This window comes from Molothrus ater, chromosome 2, assembly GCF_012460135.2.
Source record: "Molothrus ater isolate BHLD 08-10-18 breed brown headed cowbird chromosome 2, BPBGC_Mater_1.1, whole genome shotgun sequence".
Lineage (NCBI taxonomy): Eukaryota > Metazoa > Chordata > Aves > Passeriformes > Icteridae > Molothrus > Molothrus ater.
Window position 1 is genome coordinate 114,160,852 of NC_050479.2, and position 15,382 is coordinate 114,176,233.

The 15,382-nt window shown below is 37.7% G+C and overlaps 1 protein-coding gene across 1 annotated transcript in view; it reads right to left on the reverse strand.

The window, feature by feature from the left end:
- Positions 1–359: 359 nt before the first annotated feature.
- Positions 360–15,382, reverse strand: part of ZNF654 (zinc finger protein 654) — a 29,933-nt gene continuing 14,910 nt past the window's right edge. The window contains exons 5-9 of the mRNA XM_036387770.1: positions 13,057–13,259; positions 12,182–12,321; positions 8,259–8,400; positions 4,496–6,821; positions 360–4,171 (exon numbers count right to left, since the gene is read on the reverse strand). Coding sequence (XP_036243663.1) covers positions 4,164–4,171; positions 4,496–6,821; positions 8,259–8,400; positions 12,182–12,321; positions 13,057–13,259 — 2,819 coding nt within the window. The 3' untranslated portion in view covers positions 360–4,163. The remainder of the gene's footprint in view (positions 4,172–4,495; positions 6,822–8,258; positions 8,401–12,181; positions 12,322–13,056; positions 13,260–15,382) is intronic.

Below are 15,382 nucleotides of genomic sequence, written 5' to 3' on the forward strand. Positions count from 1 at the left end.
ATAATAAATCTAAATTATCCAGTATTTTCAGGCATCAGTGTTGAACTTTCTGAAGAAAACAAAAAAGCAGTTACACTCTGTCTTGCTGTCTGAACTTGACAACCAACCAGAAGCAGAGCTATCTTAGAACAGCTGCACCCTGACTTGTCTGTGGCCCCAGATTTGGATTTTGAGTCCTAGGAATTAACTGCTGCCCCCATTTTGAAGCTTGGTCTGTTCAAATGCAAATATCCACACACTTGGAACATCAAGACCTGGCATCTTCACACAGGTGCCACTCAACCGTCACGTACCAAACATAACACAGTGGCTCTGAACATGACAGCAGCATTTCCAGAGTGATTCTCGAAAAGACAAGATCAGTTTCTATCAACAACAAAGACAATATTTTATTGAACAAATCTATGTACAGTACAAAAGGTCTTTAAAATGAAACACTACTGTAGATTTATTGCAGTTTGATGGCTCAGTTTTAATTTGTACTCTTATATAAAATGCAAAGTAAAATAATTTAACATTCAACAAGGAAGCACAAATTTCCTTTCTTGCTGAACCTGTAACAGCTTTTACAAATTAAGAGTCCCAAAATGCATACATTGCATTTAATCAGAAAGGTGTTATACAGTACCAAATAAATTAAGAAAATAGTAACACTACCACCCCCTTTGGGTCTTTTGTCCATAGCACTGGTGTTAAACAATAAAAGAAATGAGTACAGCTGAACCTTCCATGTGATATTAAAATCACAAAGTTTAATGTTATAAATTATCCAAACTATACAATTCATATAATTTTTATGAATATGGCTAAATAACCAAAGTACCAGTGACCTTGCCCCACAGATATGACCACTTGCAACCTAGTTTCAGTATTCCTTTTTTTTTGTGAAAGATGCCTACACCAAGCGGCAGCTTCTTGAAATTAGAAATTCCATGACCTTTACAGTGAAACATGATGTGGTTAGAGGAAACACTCTGAAAAGCAAAGTCCAAACCCAACAGAAGGAATGTTATTAATTGCACCAACTTTGATCCAACAAGGCTCCTAAGCTCATGGACAACTTCAGGCAGCTTTAGGGTAGCTGGAGGCTTACATTACACATGTACTTCAGGATTCATTGAATCAAAGTGATACATCTTCAAGGATTTCCAATTACATCACACAATGCTTTATGTTTGGGAAAAAAAAAAACAGCCAAAAAACCTCCAACTTTTAAGACCTGTAACCTGTTTACAGCCTTAGAAGTTCCAGGCTTGGTCTGGGGTAATACTCAAAATAAAAGAATCCTTAAAAAGCATGGAGAATTATTCCACACATGATCCAAGTATCTTTTTGCCTCTGATTAAAGTTGCTTAATACTGCAACTATCTGAGAATACCAACAGGTATCAGAGAGTAGCTTACAGAAAATGCAATGTCTTTTGAAGTGAAAATAATTATTTTAAAACATTACCACCCACTTGCTCCTTTACATCAATTTAACAGATTCCTGATAATTGTAGGATGATGCTCATCTTCACCTATGTAAGAATTCATAGTTCCTATTTTCCAGAGTGTACACACTGAATACATGAGAGAAACAAAGGGTGGTGTCCCAGAAAAGCATCTTGGAACAAAAATTACTTTAATGCAGGTACAAAAAATTATGGTCACAGTTTATGCATGTACACAGATGCATTTATCTACACACTTAAACCAAAGATAATACAAGTCTCAATCATGTTTTAAAGCATCTTCAAACATATGGAGCTCCACGGAAAAGGCAAAAAAAGCACCAAAGATTAAAAGGTACATTAAAAAGATTTCACAGAAACATCTTTTTTGTATCTTTGTTGACTCACTTTTTAGATTTTCAGAACTGTAATACTTTAAAATGAACCTTTTTTTTTCTCCCAAATATATTTAAGCAATGTCAAGCAAAGAAGGGGGAGCCTGGAAACATTCAACACAGTACCCAGGTCCTTAAAAATTAGTTGGTATCTTAAAGTAAAAAACATGAAAGTGCATTTGTCTGATAAGGACCCCATTAACTTTATGTTTAAAAAATTTAATGTATTTATACATGTAAATATATATATAGTGTGTATATATGTATATATAATGAATGATGCATTTAAATCAGGTTTTTTGCAACTGCAAAAAAAATTCTTTGGTGCCTCAAACATCATACAAATCTCTGGAAGTGGGCCATAACTGGGATTCATGTAATGCACAAATACCTGTGATCATAATTTTAGAACCTTTTATGTTAATCCAACCCAAAGTTAAGGCAAAACTCTTCTACAACTCAAAAGCATGATTTCGAATTTGCATTCTTTTTACCTGGCAGGAAGGGGAAAGAAAGCAGAATTAATGCAAATACCTGTTTAGTTCCACAGAGGATTATCAGCAGAGGCATTACTGAACTACTGAGTTTATCTTCCAGAACTACTTCACAGCCAATCTTACAGAGAAGCCCTTGGGTATGCAAGAGTGAGCCATTGCTACAAAGAACAGGGGGTTTTATGCACCCCCTGATTTTTACTCATTAACTTTCACCCACCTGTTGATTTAAGCCCTGCACACACTGTGATGAACTCTTCAGTGACAGCTGAGCAGAACAGTTGCTCTGTGCCGTCATACATTTCTGGAATGACTCTGAAAATCAGTTTTCGCCCCTGTGCCTCCCCTGCCGGCAATCCCACTACAACTTCCATAGAACAGGATCCCAAATAAAAATAATATTATGTGGCAAGACAGTGCGAGATAAATTAGAGGATAAATTTGTACAGTAATTGGACAATGTGCATGTTTGCCACAATTCTGCCTTAGGGTAGGAAGACCAAAAATTACAATGGCATCTTTTTGGTTTCAAAATCTTCTGTATTTCAGTTTTCCATATAGAACTGAAGAACTCCTATTTCCTGTCTTCACATTGTGATTGTTTCTGTGAACAGTGAATTGTGAATAAAGTGCTTAACATTTAAGTAACTCCTTCACCAGCCTTTGGGAAAGGCTCTCCTTTCAAGGGATGCTACTAAATGGGATTGATTGCCATGTGTCTTGAGGATTGAAAGGACTCCTGTTTTCTCCCTTCTAGACAATGAATAATTAGTGACAGTACTGAGTTGTGGCCCACCACCATTAAGCAACATAACAGATGTGAAACAGGTTCTTCCTGACCTTACTGCTCACCCCAACCTGATGTGCTCTGCTTCTGTTTGCCTTCTCAAGTTCTCATCTGTCCTACCAACAGCTGAGGGACCTCTGTGCTTGCAGAATATTAGTTTAACTCTGCAAGCTTAACCCTTTCAACATTCCAAATTTGCTTCCATCAGCTGCTGTTATTATCCACACAATCTATCACTTGTGCTGGTCTTCCCACACCTACAGCAGATGTTTTACAGGAGTCACTTTTACTTCAGCCTTGCAAAGGGCTTCTCTTACACACATCTGATTTCGACTGTGTGCAAGTCTCACAAAATAGCACATCAACTCACTTTTTCCTGCTTGTTCTGTATTTCAAGTTTTTGGCTATTCCAGCATCCCATCTAGCTCAAGATTTCCTTCCACATTCCTCTTTGGATTCTGAGTAGAAGTTTATGAAACAAGCTCCATTCTTTTGAGCAGATAATGGACTCACATACTCAGACTGAAAAAAACCTAAAAAATAAAAGAATGCATGGTTTCTTTATGCATTTATCCACAAGGTAAGAATGTAACACCTCCTTGAATGATTCCATCTCAGCTCTGTGGACAGATAACCATTAACCACACAAACTAAAGCAGCTTTCAGAACTGGCTGATGGGATTTCCACAAGGCAATGAACACCTCTACTTCCTCTGCCTGCTCACCTCTATGCCTCATTGTCCTTCAACCTTCATGCTAGAAAAGCTGTGCCATTAAGCATCAATCATACATTTGGGATGAACATGGCTTTTTTTGATAACTGGTACTTTGGGGGTTTTGTAGCAACTTTTCTGGACTCAAGACCTGCAGAGCTCCTATTACTCCTTTGTGAGTTTTGTCTAGAAAATGTGCTTTGTCTTTATCAAGGTCATGTTTTTCTATAGGAATTTGAGACTGCTTCATGATTAAGGCCAACTGGGAGACAAACTGATGCTGCTTCATGTAGTGTTTCCTTACACCACTCCTGATCTGATACTTTTCTCCACAACATTGAATCAGGCACCTGTAAAAGACAAAAGATCAGAATGTAAATAATTTCTTAATCTAGAACACTGCTTATGTTTTTCACCATAGTTAGTTTCAAACATGCAAGGAACGACAGATTGAATTACCCCATTCTGTTTTATCAGAAGTCTTTTCCGTAAGTTTGCCTACGAATTTTCACCACCTCTTTCTTATTTGGAACAGCATGTCCAATTTCAACTTCCAATTTAGCAGAGTACTGTGATTTAGTTAGTGTGTGTCTTATCTATTCCTGTTGCAAAGACCATTTTCTGATTGCTACTGACTGCCAAGGAAACCAGCATGGAAGGACTGCAGGACTTACTTTCATCATCGGAATCGAATCCAAAGAGCGTCTGACACTTCTTTTGTGCAAGGTGAGCCTCAAGTGCTTCTGAATTACAGTAGATGGTCAAGCAGTTGCCACATCTAAATCTTTCTGTTGATTTGCTACAAATTTTGTCTTGTTCAGAGTAAGCATCTACCTCATCTGCCAAAATTTTTCTCCGTTTTGGCATGCTAATGTAACGTTCATCGAGGTAACTGGGAGGCAATGGTCTGACATATGGTTTTGTTAAGATGACACCATATGAAGTAGTCTCTGTTGTCTGATTTGGTTTAGAAGGTACCTGTGAGACTGCAGGGGCATTATTTTGTGGTGCATCGTGGCAATTCTGTAAAACTGGTAACACTGACCCATTTTCTGTCCTTGTTTCATCTGCTACTCTGTCCAAAGGTACCTGGGCTGCCTTGGATGATGTCTGATCTGGGTCACTGTGCCCATTGACCAGTTGGACACTAACAACATTACAGTTTTCAGGATTTGGCTGTAACACAGGTGTCTTTTGGTCTATCAAACTTAAAACTGGAGCACTACCCTCAGATGAGCTTTCATTTCCATTGTGAATTACATTATTTGCTTTCTTCTCCACACTTTGAATATATGTCTTTGGTTCTGCAGAATCTTTCCTTGACTTCCAGGTTGGAATTGGTAAATCTACAGTTTCTTTTTCATTAACAGATTCATCATCATCTTGGTAACTACAAAGTTCTGAAGGATCATCTGAAGAATCTTTTTCACTTGCATCTTCTGAACATTCTGGGGTTTTATTTAAATAATGCTGAGCCTCGTGTTCATACAGCAAAGGGAGCTCCTCAAATAGCTCACAGCAGTTTGAGAAATTGCACTGAGCTTTAAATACACTATGACTTTTTATATGTTCTGCAAGCTCAGTTGACAGCTTAAATCTCTGATTACAATTAAAGTGTAAACAAAAGTAAACATTTGGATACACATGTCTCTTCAGGTGGTCTATAAAATGTTGAGAATCAGCAAATTTCCTCTGGCAGAAGCGGCATTTTCCTTTATTCCATTTCATTATATGCTGCTGCACCTTCAGATCAGTTGGGTGAGTTTTTCTGGCGTGTTTGTTGAGGAACCTTATTTTTTTAAACACTCTAGCACAACCATTAGCAGGGCACTTAAAGGTTCCTTCCTCATCCAAAGCATCAATATCTTTTTGAGGGCAAAACACTCCATTCACTTTATGCAGAATGGGTGACTCTTTACTGGAGCTCTCATCATCCTCAGGCAAGCTCTCTGTACTCAAAGCATCAGGAACATTATTAAAACAGCTGTCACTACTGTTTTCAGTAGCATCATCCTGGTCACTTAGATGGTTTTCCACTGCCTCAAAAACCTGTTCTGCATTCTCAGCCTCCTCTTGGACCTGATCAGAACTCGGAGCTACTGTAGCTACTGTAGCCTCTGGTTCAGCATCTTTGGAACCCTCAGAATTCCCATTTTCAAGAGACACAGGAACACTACAACATTGCACTTCATGAAGAGCAGGAGCCTCCTGACCAGCCTCAAGAGCTGCAGCAAGATGCTGCCTTTCTATCTTCCTGACGTGATTCCTTAAGTGCTTCAGCATGAGTCCTTTCTGCCTGAACTTCCTGGTGCAGAGCACACAGGAGAAGCTGCCCTTTTTTTGGTGAGCTTGTGCGTGTTTCACTATGTGATCCCCAAGGAACTCTTTGTTGCAGATCACACAGCGGTGCCTTGGTTCAGTCTGATCCAGAGTTCTGGATGCCTCAAGAGCTTGGTGGTTCTTTCTGGCATTTCCTTTGGAGCGGGCTCCAGAGCAGTTTCCAGGGTCAAGCTCCCCATTGCTGACATCTGTTAAACAGCCACGTTCCTCACCCAGAGCCCTGTAATCTGCTGTTTTCTCTGTGTTTGCAGGAGAGTTTTCCAGTGTACTTTCACTCAAGCCATCCAAGGCTTTATCCCCCAACAAGGCTAAACAATTCTGCTTGATCATCAAGAAATTCCAGAACTCGGGATCGAAAAACAATCCTTTCTTCAGGATGGGCAGCAACTCGAACCGCACGCGGTTCTGAACAGAACTAGTGCACTCATTGTATTCTTCATCTGCACATTTGTACAAGTGCTCAACAGTGTAATAAGATTCCAAGGTGCGCTCCAGGAAAAAGATGGAGAGAGCACAAATTCTGAGGATCTCCAAGTCATTCGGCAGAAAATGAGCGATTGCTTTATAAATAAGACTTTTCATGTTGGGATCTTCACGGAGGTCCAGCTGTAGGGCACATCCACATATCTCAACACAAATCTGAAGGCCATCTTCACCAACCTGCAAGAAAGAAATCATAGTGTACATAAACAATTCCCAAACATCCCACATATTTATATTCATCTATTGCAGAACAGGAGTTCAGAAAGCATCCTGCTACCGAACGTCACCCAAGGACATGAACATTTTTAAATATTGCTCAAACAAGACTATAAATACAGATACAAAAATGGTTTGCACTGAAAGCTGTACAGCTAGGAAGTTCCAGCTCTGCCCCATGCAGCTCTGTAGTTAAAGACAATTATTTGGGGATATAAACCAGAACTGCAAGAGATCATTTCTGATCTATCGATATCTTCTGCCTGCCTTTTCATTACCTAGGCTGCTTCACACTGTAATTGGACAGTTCCTCTATATTTTGGCCATTCTAACCTTTCTCGCTTGAATTACATTAAAACCATGGTAATGTTGCTGACAGTTTTGAACAACCCATGGCCAAGAAGTCTAAAAGGCTTCATTTTCCAAAACTGATGACCCATCCTTCTAATGAGCAGAATTCCTAATCCACAATTTAAACTGGGGGCCCTGTCATGAACATAGAGAATGATCAGAAATAGTCTGCCCAACAGGCAGCAGATTAAAGTCAAAAGAGGTACAGGAAATTTAGAAATAATTAATACCTCCTGTATTTGGGTTTTAACAAATACAGACATCGCTCCATAAGTAGGGGATTATTAAAAAAATAAGACTACTCAGATGCAAATAGAATTATCGATTTCCCCACAAGCATTTTAGAATACATTCCCTTGAACAGCAACAAATTATTTCATTTAGATCTGACAAAATAATTTAGAATTCATTTAGGGCATAAAATATGAAGGAGCTCTGTTAAGTCAGGTCAATGACAAATAACATGTGTTGGGAAACGAATCTCAGGCCTGCGTGCAAAGCATTGCACATGACATCTTTTGCAGACGGGGCAGAACAAGACCGAGATCGGAAGCATGAAATACAGCACAATTTTCTGAAGCAAAAATCATGTATTGTCCTGTATTATTCTCCCTTTTCCTTTATGCTATATTAAGCCATTTTGTCCAGTTATAATTAGAATTGGTAAAAGGACTCAAAATTTAACAAGGAAGAAGGGTACATATAATTACACAGATCCTATTTCCTTAAGAGGTCAGCCTGAAAAAAAAAAAAATCCCCAACCCAACGATTCACATTTATTCCATGGACTTATTCCTCAAACTTGCTGCAGAAATAAAAAAACTCAGAATTCAATTAAAAAAAAAAAAAATCTTAAAACCACACAAGCAATCTTCATATTGAAGCCCATTCTGGAACCTGACAAAATTTTAAGAATAATATTGTCCTTCCCTAACCCCTTTTTTTTTAACTTTCCACCGAAAGCGGTCATTACACAATATGAACACCACTTCTCTTTAACTGGTTATCAAAAACAAACTGGATGAGGCAAAAACCAACAGAACTTACTTCATCCTTAATGACTTTCATGAAAGGGAAAATGACTCTGACATTTGTAGCAATTCTTAGAAGCTGGTAGCAGTGGTCCACAAATACTTGTTTGGATGGGTTAGATTTGAGCTGCAGTTTACTCCAAATGAAGATCAGGTCCCTATTAGGTAGAGAATAAAATATTCCAATTACATTGAGTTTTAGAACACTCTCACTAAGCACAATGCATTACTAAAGACAATTATTTGCATATTCTGTGATTAAAATCATATTTGAGGGTGTAATACTGACCTAATTAACACCAAGATGTGCACAACGGAAAATGCAACTTAATTACTTTGTTAAAGCATTCAGGGTATCTCCTATCACCAAGCAATTAAATATTCAACAAAACATTCATGTATTCACCTCAGTTTCAGAGAAGTGCACAATAAAATCAGACAGAACAGCACCTAGCCCTCAACACCACAAGCAATAAACATCTGTGTGCTCTTGGGATTAAGTCACTTCCAGTACAAGAATGAAGAGTCCTTCAGGAAAAGAAGCTTTTGAATGTGATAAGTGGAAGCAGCATAGGAAGCTCCTGATGTGGCAGGAAATAGTGATGTTCTCCAGTTACTACAGCACAATTTTCTGCCTAGAGCAGTTATCCCAAAGTTTCGGGTTCTACAGCTATCCTACATCTTCATGATCTGCAGTTAAATAACATTCCAGCCTGAGCAAAGGAAATGTAAACAGATTAGTGCTAAACTCTGCACAAGTGATGCATTAGCCTATAAAATAGAGCTAACTGAAGTTGACAGCATAAAAGTTTTGTGCACTTTAATTCAGAGACCTAGGAAGGCAACTGGGCTAACTTTTAGTCATGAGAAGATTTGCCAGCACTAAGATCTCACACAGGGGTAGCTCTACTTAGGACTCAGGAGAAATCCCACCACAGTGTTACAATGAAAGCAGGACTCACTGACTTTGATTTTCTGAAGGAAGATAATTTTCTACTCCAGCAATCTCCTCCCTCAAAACAAACCTGGCTACTAACAAATTATTTGGCTGATTTCCAGAGTCAGACAAACTTTTTGAGGTTAAGCTTCTCTTAGTGAGCTCAGAGCCTGAAAGAAGTGACAGAACTGCCTATGACAAAACCAACTCCACTTTTAAGTTCAGGACAGCTCTAGAATTCTGCTTGACATTGAGACCTTGACTGGTTTCTTTCATTCAGAATCCAAGAGAACTAAAGTTGAAAGAAAGATCAAGCTTATGGGGGAAACTGAAAAGGGACACCTATAAGCAGCTCTACACACAAAAAAATTAAACTTTCTGGTTTCCTAAAGATACAAACTGCTCACCTCTGCCTTTACCAGGCTAGAAACCCAAATTCTACATATTTGCAAACTTCATATACAAGTTTGAAATTAGTGTCTTGATGCACTAAACCATTCTTAACAATCCAGTAGAAGTCTCAACCTGAAGTACAGAAGTAAGAACTGAGTAGTTTTGCTGTTGTATGTTACAATTCAATAATCCATCTCATTCTCTGCTTTGCCTCATATAATTTCAGAGCAAGTTTCAACACTAAAATTGTTACTGAGAGATCACAGAACTCAGCACCTCTCTACCAGAGGCAACCATGCATTCCAGCCTCTTAACTACCTACAAAATACCAAAGCCACTGTGTGCCACATGAAATGATGGTTAAACCCTCCCTAACTTAGCTGGATCTAAACCCTTTGCTGCTCTTAGTAAGTAGTGAACATGCTCTGCCAAAAGACTGATCAAACCTGTGGTAAAAATTCTTTGACTTACTGAATTTACTGCATAGGAATCACCTGAAAACAGCCAAAATAGCATTTAAAAATCATCTGTCAGAGAAGGAAGGCCATCTATGCCTGCTCAATCAAAATATTGTGTATCTTCCTGAAGACACAACACTTGGATACAAAGTATAATAAATTGATTTCTTACCATTATTTCACACAAAAAAATTTTAGTATGACCAAACACAGCTTGCTTGATGATTTAATTTCAGAAAAATAATTTGTTCATCTGAATCTAGAATTAATTCTTGACATCAGTGAAAATTTGAATTTTGTGACCAAGCTGCTTAACGTTCATCTTCCTCTAAGATGACAGCTAATGGTTTTAGCTAGAAGATTTCATATGGCTGTATAATAGCAGATATTTGCTACAGCCTCTCTCATCTGTTTTGGTGTCCTATCTTTGCTTGTAATGTTAGCAGCTAGATCTCTGTTAGATCTGCAAGGCCCTCAGTTCCAAATAAGGTGAGATGATTTCTACTGTGCTGGAAACACTAAAATCTTCCCTGGGGAAAAAATAGACTCTGAAGGTTAATTTAACCTGGCTCCTACTTCTTCAAAAAACTGGACTACAGCATAATCATGCCTTCACAAGCTTTGCTGCAGTTTCCATGAGATATTAAGTATAACACAGAGTTCTTGTTGGGAACACAACTGTTAAGGCTCAGCATCTGTGAACAATGAAACATCTGCTTGAGCTGCACAGACAGAACCGCTCTGAACTCTTCCAAAGATCCTCAAGTTCTATATTCTGAATAAATTAAAGTACTGAGATGCCAAGATTATTTCCCTGAAATCTAGGTATCAAACAGTACTTGAGCCTCTACTGGAATTTCATCTTTAACATCTGATTTGTCAGAACAAAAAGAGATACATCTTGCTTTGAGCAGCAATTTCAAAAATGGACGATGCAAAACTCAATGATCAGCTGGGTAAGAGCAAGGTCAACATGTTACTACAGCAAAAAGGGTTTTAATTACAGTATTGAAAATGCATTTCTTCAAAGATTGACTCCCCCAATCAGAAAGCATTAATTTATGGAGGTTACACTTGTAACTTCCTAGTAAGAAATAGGGAGATGCAGCTTTTGGGCTGGAATCAGCAAAGATGGATTCAATTCCCACTGAGCTCACACAAACTCTACCTTTTTGGTTGAACAGTCCTGTCCATCTTTTCCTGGACAGACTGGATGAAAAATATCACTATCTATTACTAACACATTGTACTATAATGGATGCCATTATCATAATCCCAATGGTTTTGATTGAGCAATTACTCCTCCTACAGCCCAGTAGTTAAGGAAAAACATTAATATCAAAGTAAACATTATCATATCTAACTTTCATTAGTTCTCAAGACAACAAAGCTTTTTGATTTCCTGGAATCTGTGAACACAAAAATCCAAGGCAGCTTCTGAACTCAATATTAAAATTAGTTAGACAGATTGAAAATTTGATCTCTATCAAATCCTTGCTAGGATGTTTTGCTTTAACTACATCAACAAAGAAAGCATATTTTATCAAGGAATGCAGATCTTCCTTTAGTTACAGAAATTATACAGGCTCGGCAGGATTATATTCCTTAGTCATCTTTCAGTCCTCAGAATGATGAAATTTGTTGACAACACTCTAAAAAACACTTCTTAGCCCTAAAACCAAGTTCAGGTATCAAGATAATTAAATGTGTGTGAAGACATCTTCAATGTTTTCTAGACAACTCCATCTAGGTGATACCTCTGTTCATGACATCCAAGTTTCCATAATTAACAGCACATTTTCAGCACCAAACATTCTCTTTTTAGGCACATTGGTGACACACTACAGTTAGAGAGCAAAATATCTACATGGTTAAGCCTACAGACTGCATTTTGCAAATAATAAATGCTACATTTCTAGGTAGGGTACATAAAGTTCCACTTTTCTGTTACTTGGAAATAGTAAACAAAGAGTTATGAACTATTAGGCTACCCTGTATATGACTGTGTGTAAAAGGGCAGACAGGCACAACAGAAGCACCAGGTACATTTAAAAATACTGTTTATCTGGTATTTTTAAGTTAGGTGACTTTCATTTTGGCAATAAGCATGTATTTTCTGCTCAGCTGCTTCCCCAGAAATAAAGTATTTACCATATACAATACATGTCCCCATTTTGGAGCTGTGGGACTAAGAAGGATTCACAAAGCTGTAAGGCTAAGGTAGTCTTCCCTTCTTTTTCAGTGTTGCAGATGATCTCAATTCCACTCTTGCAATCAGTCCTCAACAAGTGCTATACAATTAAAATAAAATCAATTTAGATCAATTTGCTGACATGAAATCAAAACCAATCAGATCTTGCTCTACTAAAAACTTCAGGAATTGCTATTAACACAGGATGCCTTTGAAATGGTTTTTGTGTACATCTATAAGTAAAGATTTTGGAGGGATTTCGAGCTCTTTCATATTCTGATGGTCATTACTCTAAAAAATAATTGTCTGAGAAATTAAAATACAACACAAAAGCACTTGTTCTTGCCACTTTTGGGTGGCTTGTTCTTAAAACAAGGTTAAGAAAAGCACTGTTATCTACTAAGTGCTATTAGTGATAAAAGAGCTCAAATCAAATCAGCTCAAGTGTCATTGTACATATTGGGGCATCATTAAAAAACTTGAACAAAACTATATAATGTATGATTAACATTAATTAGGCTCAAGTGCTTTTACTAAAATTGTTAATAGTAAAATAGTCAATACAATGAAGTTACAAAATACTTAGGGACTATATCTACAAGAATACTTGACCAAGAAATTGCATTTAGGTCAACAAGATTTGTAGGCATTTCACATTCAACTTTTCCAAGCTTAAGCCAGCACTAAGTTGAGCAACACCAGTGTGGGCTGCCTGATTTTATGACATTTGGGTCCACAAAATCAGAGTTCCACATGCTCCTCTTGACAACTCGTACACAGCAAGTATAAAGCACCACTTGATTTTAAAAAAGAAATGTATACTGACAAACAATACCTCCTGGAATAGCTGATCTTCTAATGGTGACATATAAAGACAGGTGAAAAGAGCTTGATGGAAATACAGATCTTTACTGATATCTGGATGATTTATGCAAGATTTGATAAGAGCCATTGCCTCAGGGATGCGTTCACAGGCAATAAGGTATCTGGCACGGAGTTCAAAGAACAGTGGATTTTCAGAGCTTAAATATTTGTTAACTGCACAGAAAAGAAAGATTTAAAGGCAATTAGAATATGAAGTCCAAACAACAAATATATCTAAATGTAATGCTGTCTTTAATAACAAATAATATTAAGAAAAAATAAAGGGTCTGCTAAAAAAAGTCTATAAAATATTAAATTAAATACCATAAGAAATCTGTCCTGCTTGGAAACAGAAATTGTTATTTTTCTTAAACAATAATCTAATTCAGTATTTTGTTTCTAACAAGTTAACACAAGGTGCTGCAAAGGATTGGTGAAATTTATATTGTATAGAAGCAGAAGTAAGCATTTTAAAAAAAGAAAATTCCCTCCTTTCTCAGCAGTGGAATATGTGAGACTGTCAGAAGCACAGGATTGACATCACCTCCAAAACTATAATTATAAATATTTTTTAAAACCTCAAGATACTCATTATCCATTAAAATGTAAGACCTCAAAGTGATGAATAAAGTTAACTGCAATTCACATGCTATTGCCTTAAGAAGCTTTGAATGCCTCAATCTTGCTTGCTTGGAAAACATATCTTCCTCTGAAAGTGCTACTGGGCACAATTTCTATCTAAATACCTTTAAATTCTGGCTCCTAATTTCTGGAAATCTGGTTTTTAGCTCTAAAACATAATATTTGAATGAAAAAAATTCAAGTGAGATACTGAAAATACTCAACATTGAAGTAAATGGAAATTCAGAAATACCTACAAGACATGCTTTGCATCTTTATTATAAAAGATCATACAGATTGTAGTATCTCTGTGGATTTAAAGTTAAAATATCACTAGCTACAAGGCTACAACTTCAGTACTTTAGAGTTTCATGTTTTAAAGAAAGAAAGAAAGAATGAGATTGTCAATTTAAAGTCAGTGAAGGCTGCAAGTTCATCCCTTAGAAGGAATCTGTATTAATTACAAGCAACTTAAAGCAATACTTCAGAAATGGTTACTAAAAACTACCATCAGAACAAAGAAGTTTTCTTCCCCCAAAATGAAGAGATTACTTGTACAATAACCTTTCAGATAAAGCTTTTTTTTTAAGGATGGAAATAATTTCTTACACTCAAACCCAAGATTCCGCTAGCATCTTTATTTTTATGCAAGCTAGCAGTGTTCCATGCTAATGAACATTTAAGTAGTACAATCCAAGGTGTCAGGTTTCAATTTGATTTGTTAACAGATGCACTGTAAGAAAGAAACATCTCATTCCCATTATCCTTTAGCACTTTAGAGAACAAATTCAGAAAACAAGAGGACTAAAAGGCAAGCCAGTGTCTAATGGGGGTGATGAACTGCAAGAAAAAGTCATTATATGGAAAAGTCATTAGAGCCAAGCAAAGGCCTCTCCTTTACTGAATTAGCACCCTTAGGATAATAAACTACATCCTCTGTTTTGTATGCAAGCATTACTGAAAAATAAGGCTGGAAATACTCAGCTCTGGTAAGTGCTAATGGTAAGGAAATGCTGCCCATCTAACAAGTGGCTATAACACCCTTTTCCCTTAAAGGAGGGGGAACTGCACTGCAGAGCTCACCCTGTTCTTATTCCTGTTTGGTGTGGGGAATTCTCAGGTCCCTTCTGCTCCAGAAATGAGACTCTGACAGCCTCCTCTCCCAGGGAAGGGCATCTCCACACCCTACACAACTGCCAGCAGGAGCTATCAAGGATGGGGGTTCCTACAGCCTCCTCTGTTTCCACAGTTTCACTGATGCTACTGGCAGGGCAGTGCTCCCTCCCTGTCCTGGCCTGTCCTATTTTCCCAGGGCAGCACACAGAGCTCTCCTAACCCCCCCAAACCAAAGACAACTGCTAGCTACAATAGTGTTTGGCCAAGCCTGAGACACACTAAGAAACAACATTTATTGCTACCCAGGCAATTTGCTTTAGAGCAACAGACATCAACCAGCACCTCAGAAATTCATTAACTGCTCCCTCTGACTGCACCTCTGTCATGTTCTCTTCTAGATGCCCACCTTATTCTCCCTAGTCCATTACAAGTTGATTGTTCTATGTTTCAAGCCTACTATTTTTCTTTCAACTCAATGACTGCTTTGTTTCCAGCCATCTCCAAAGAGATTGTGACATCTCAAAGTTTACTACAATTCCTGTAGAGACAGACCCAGAGAG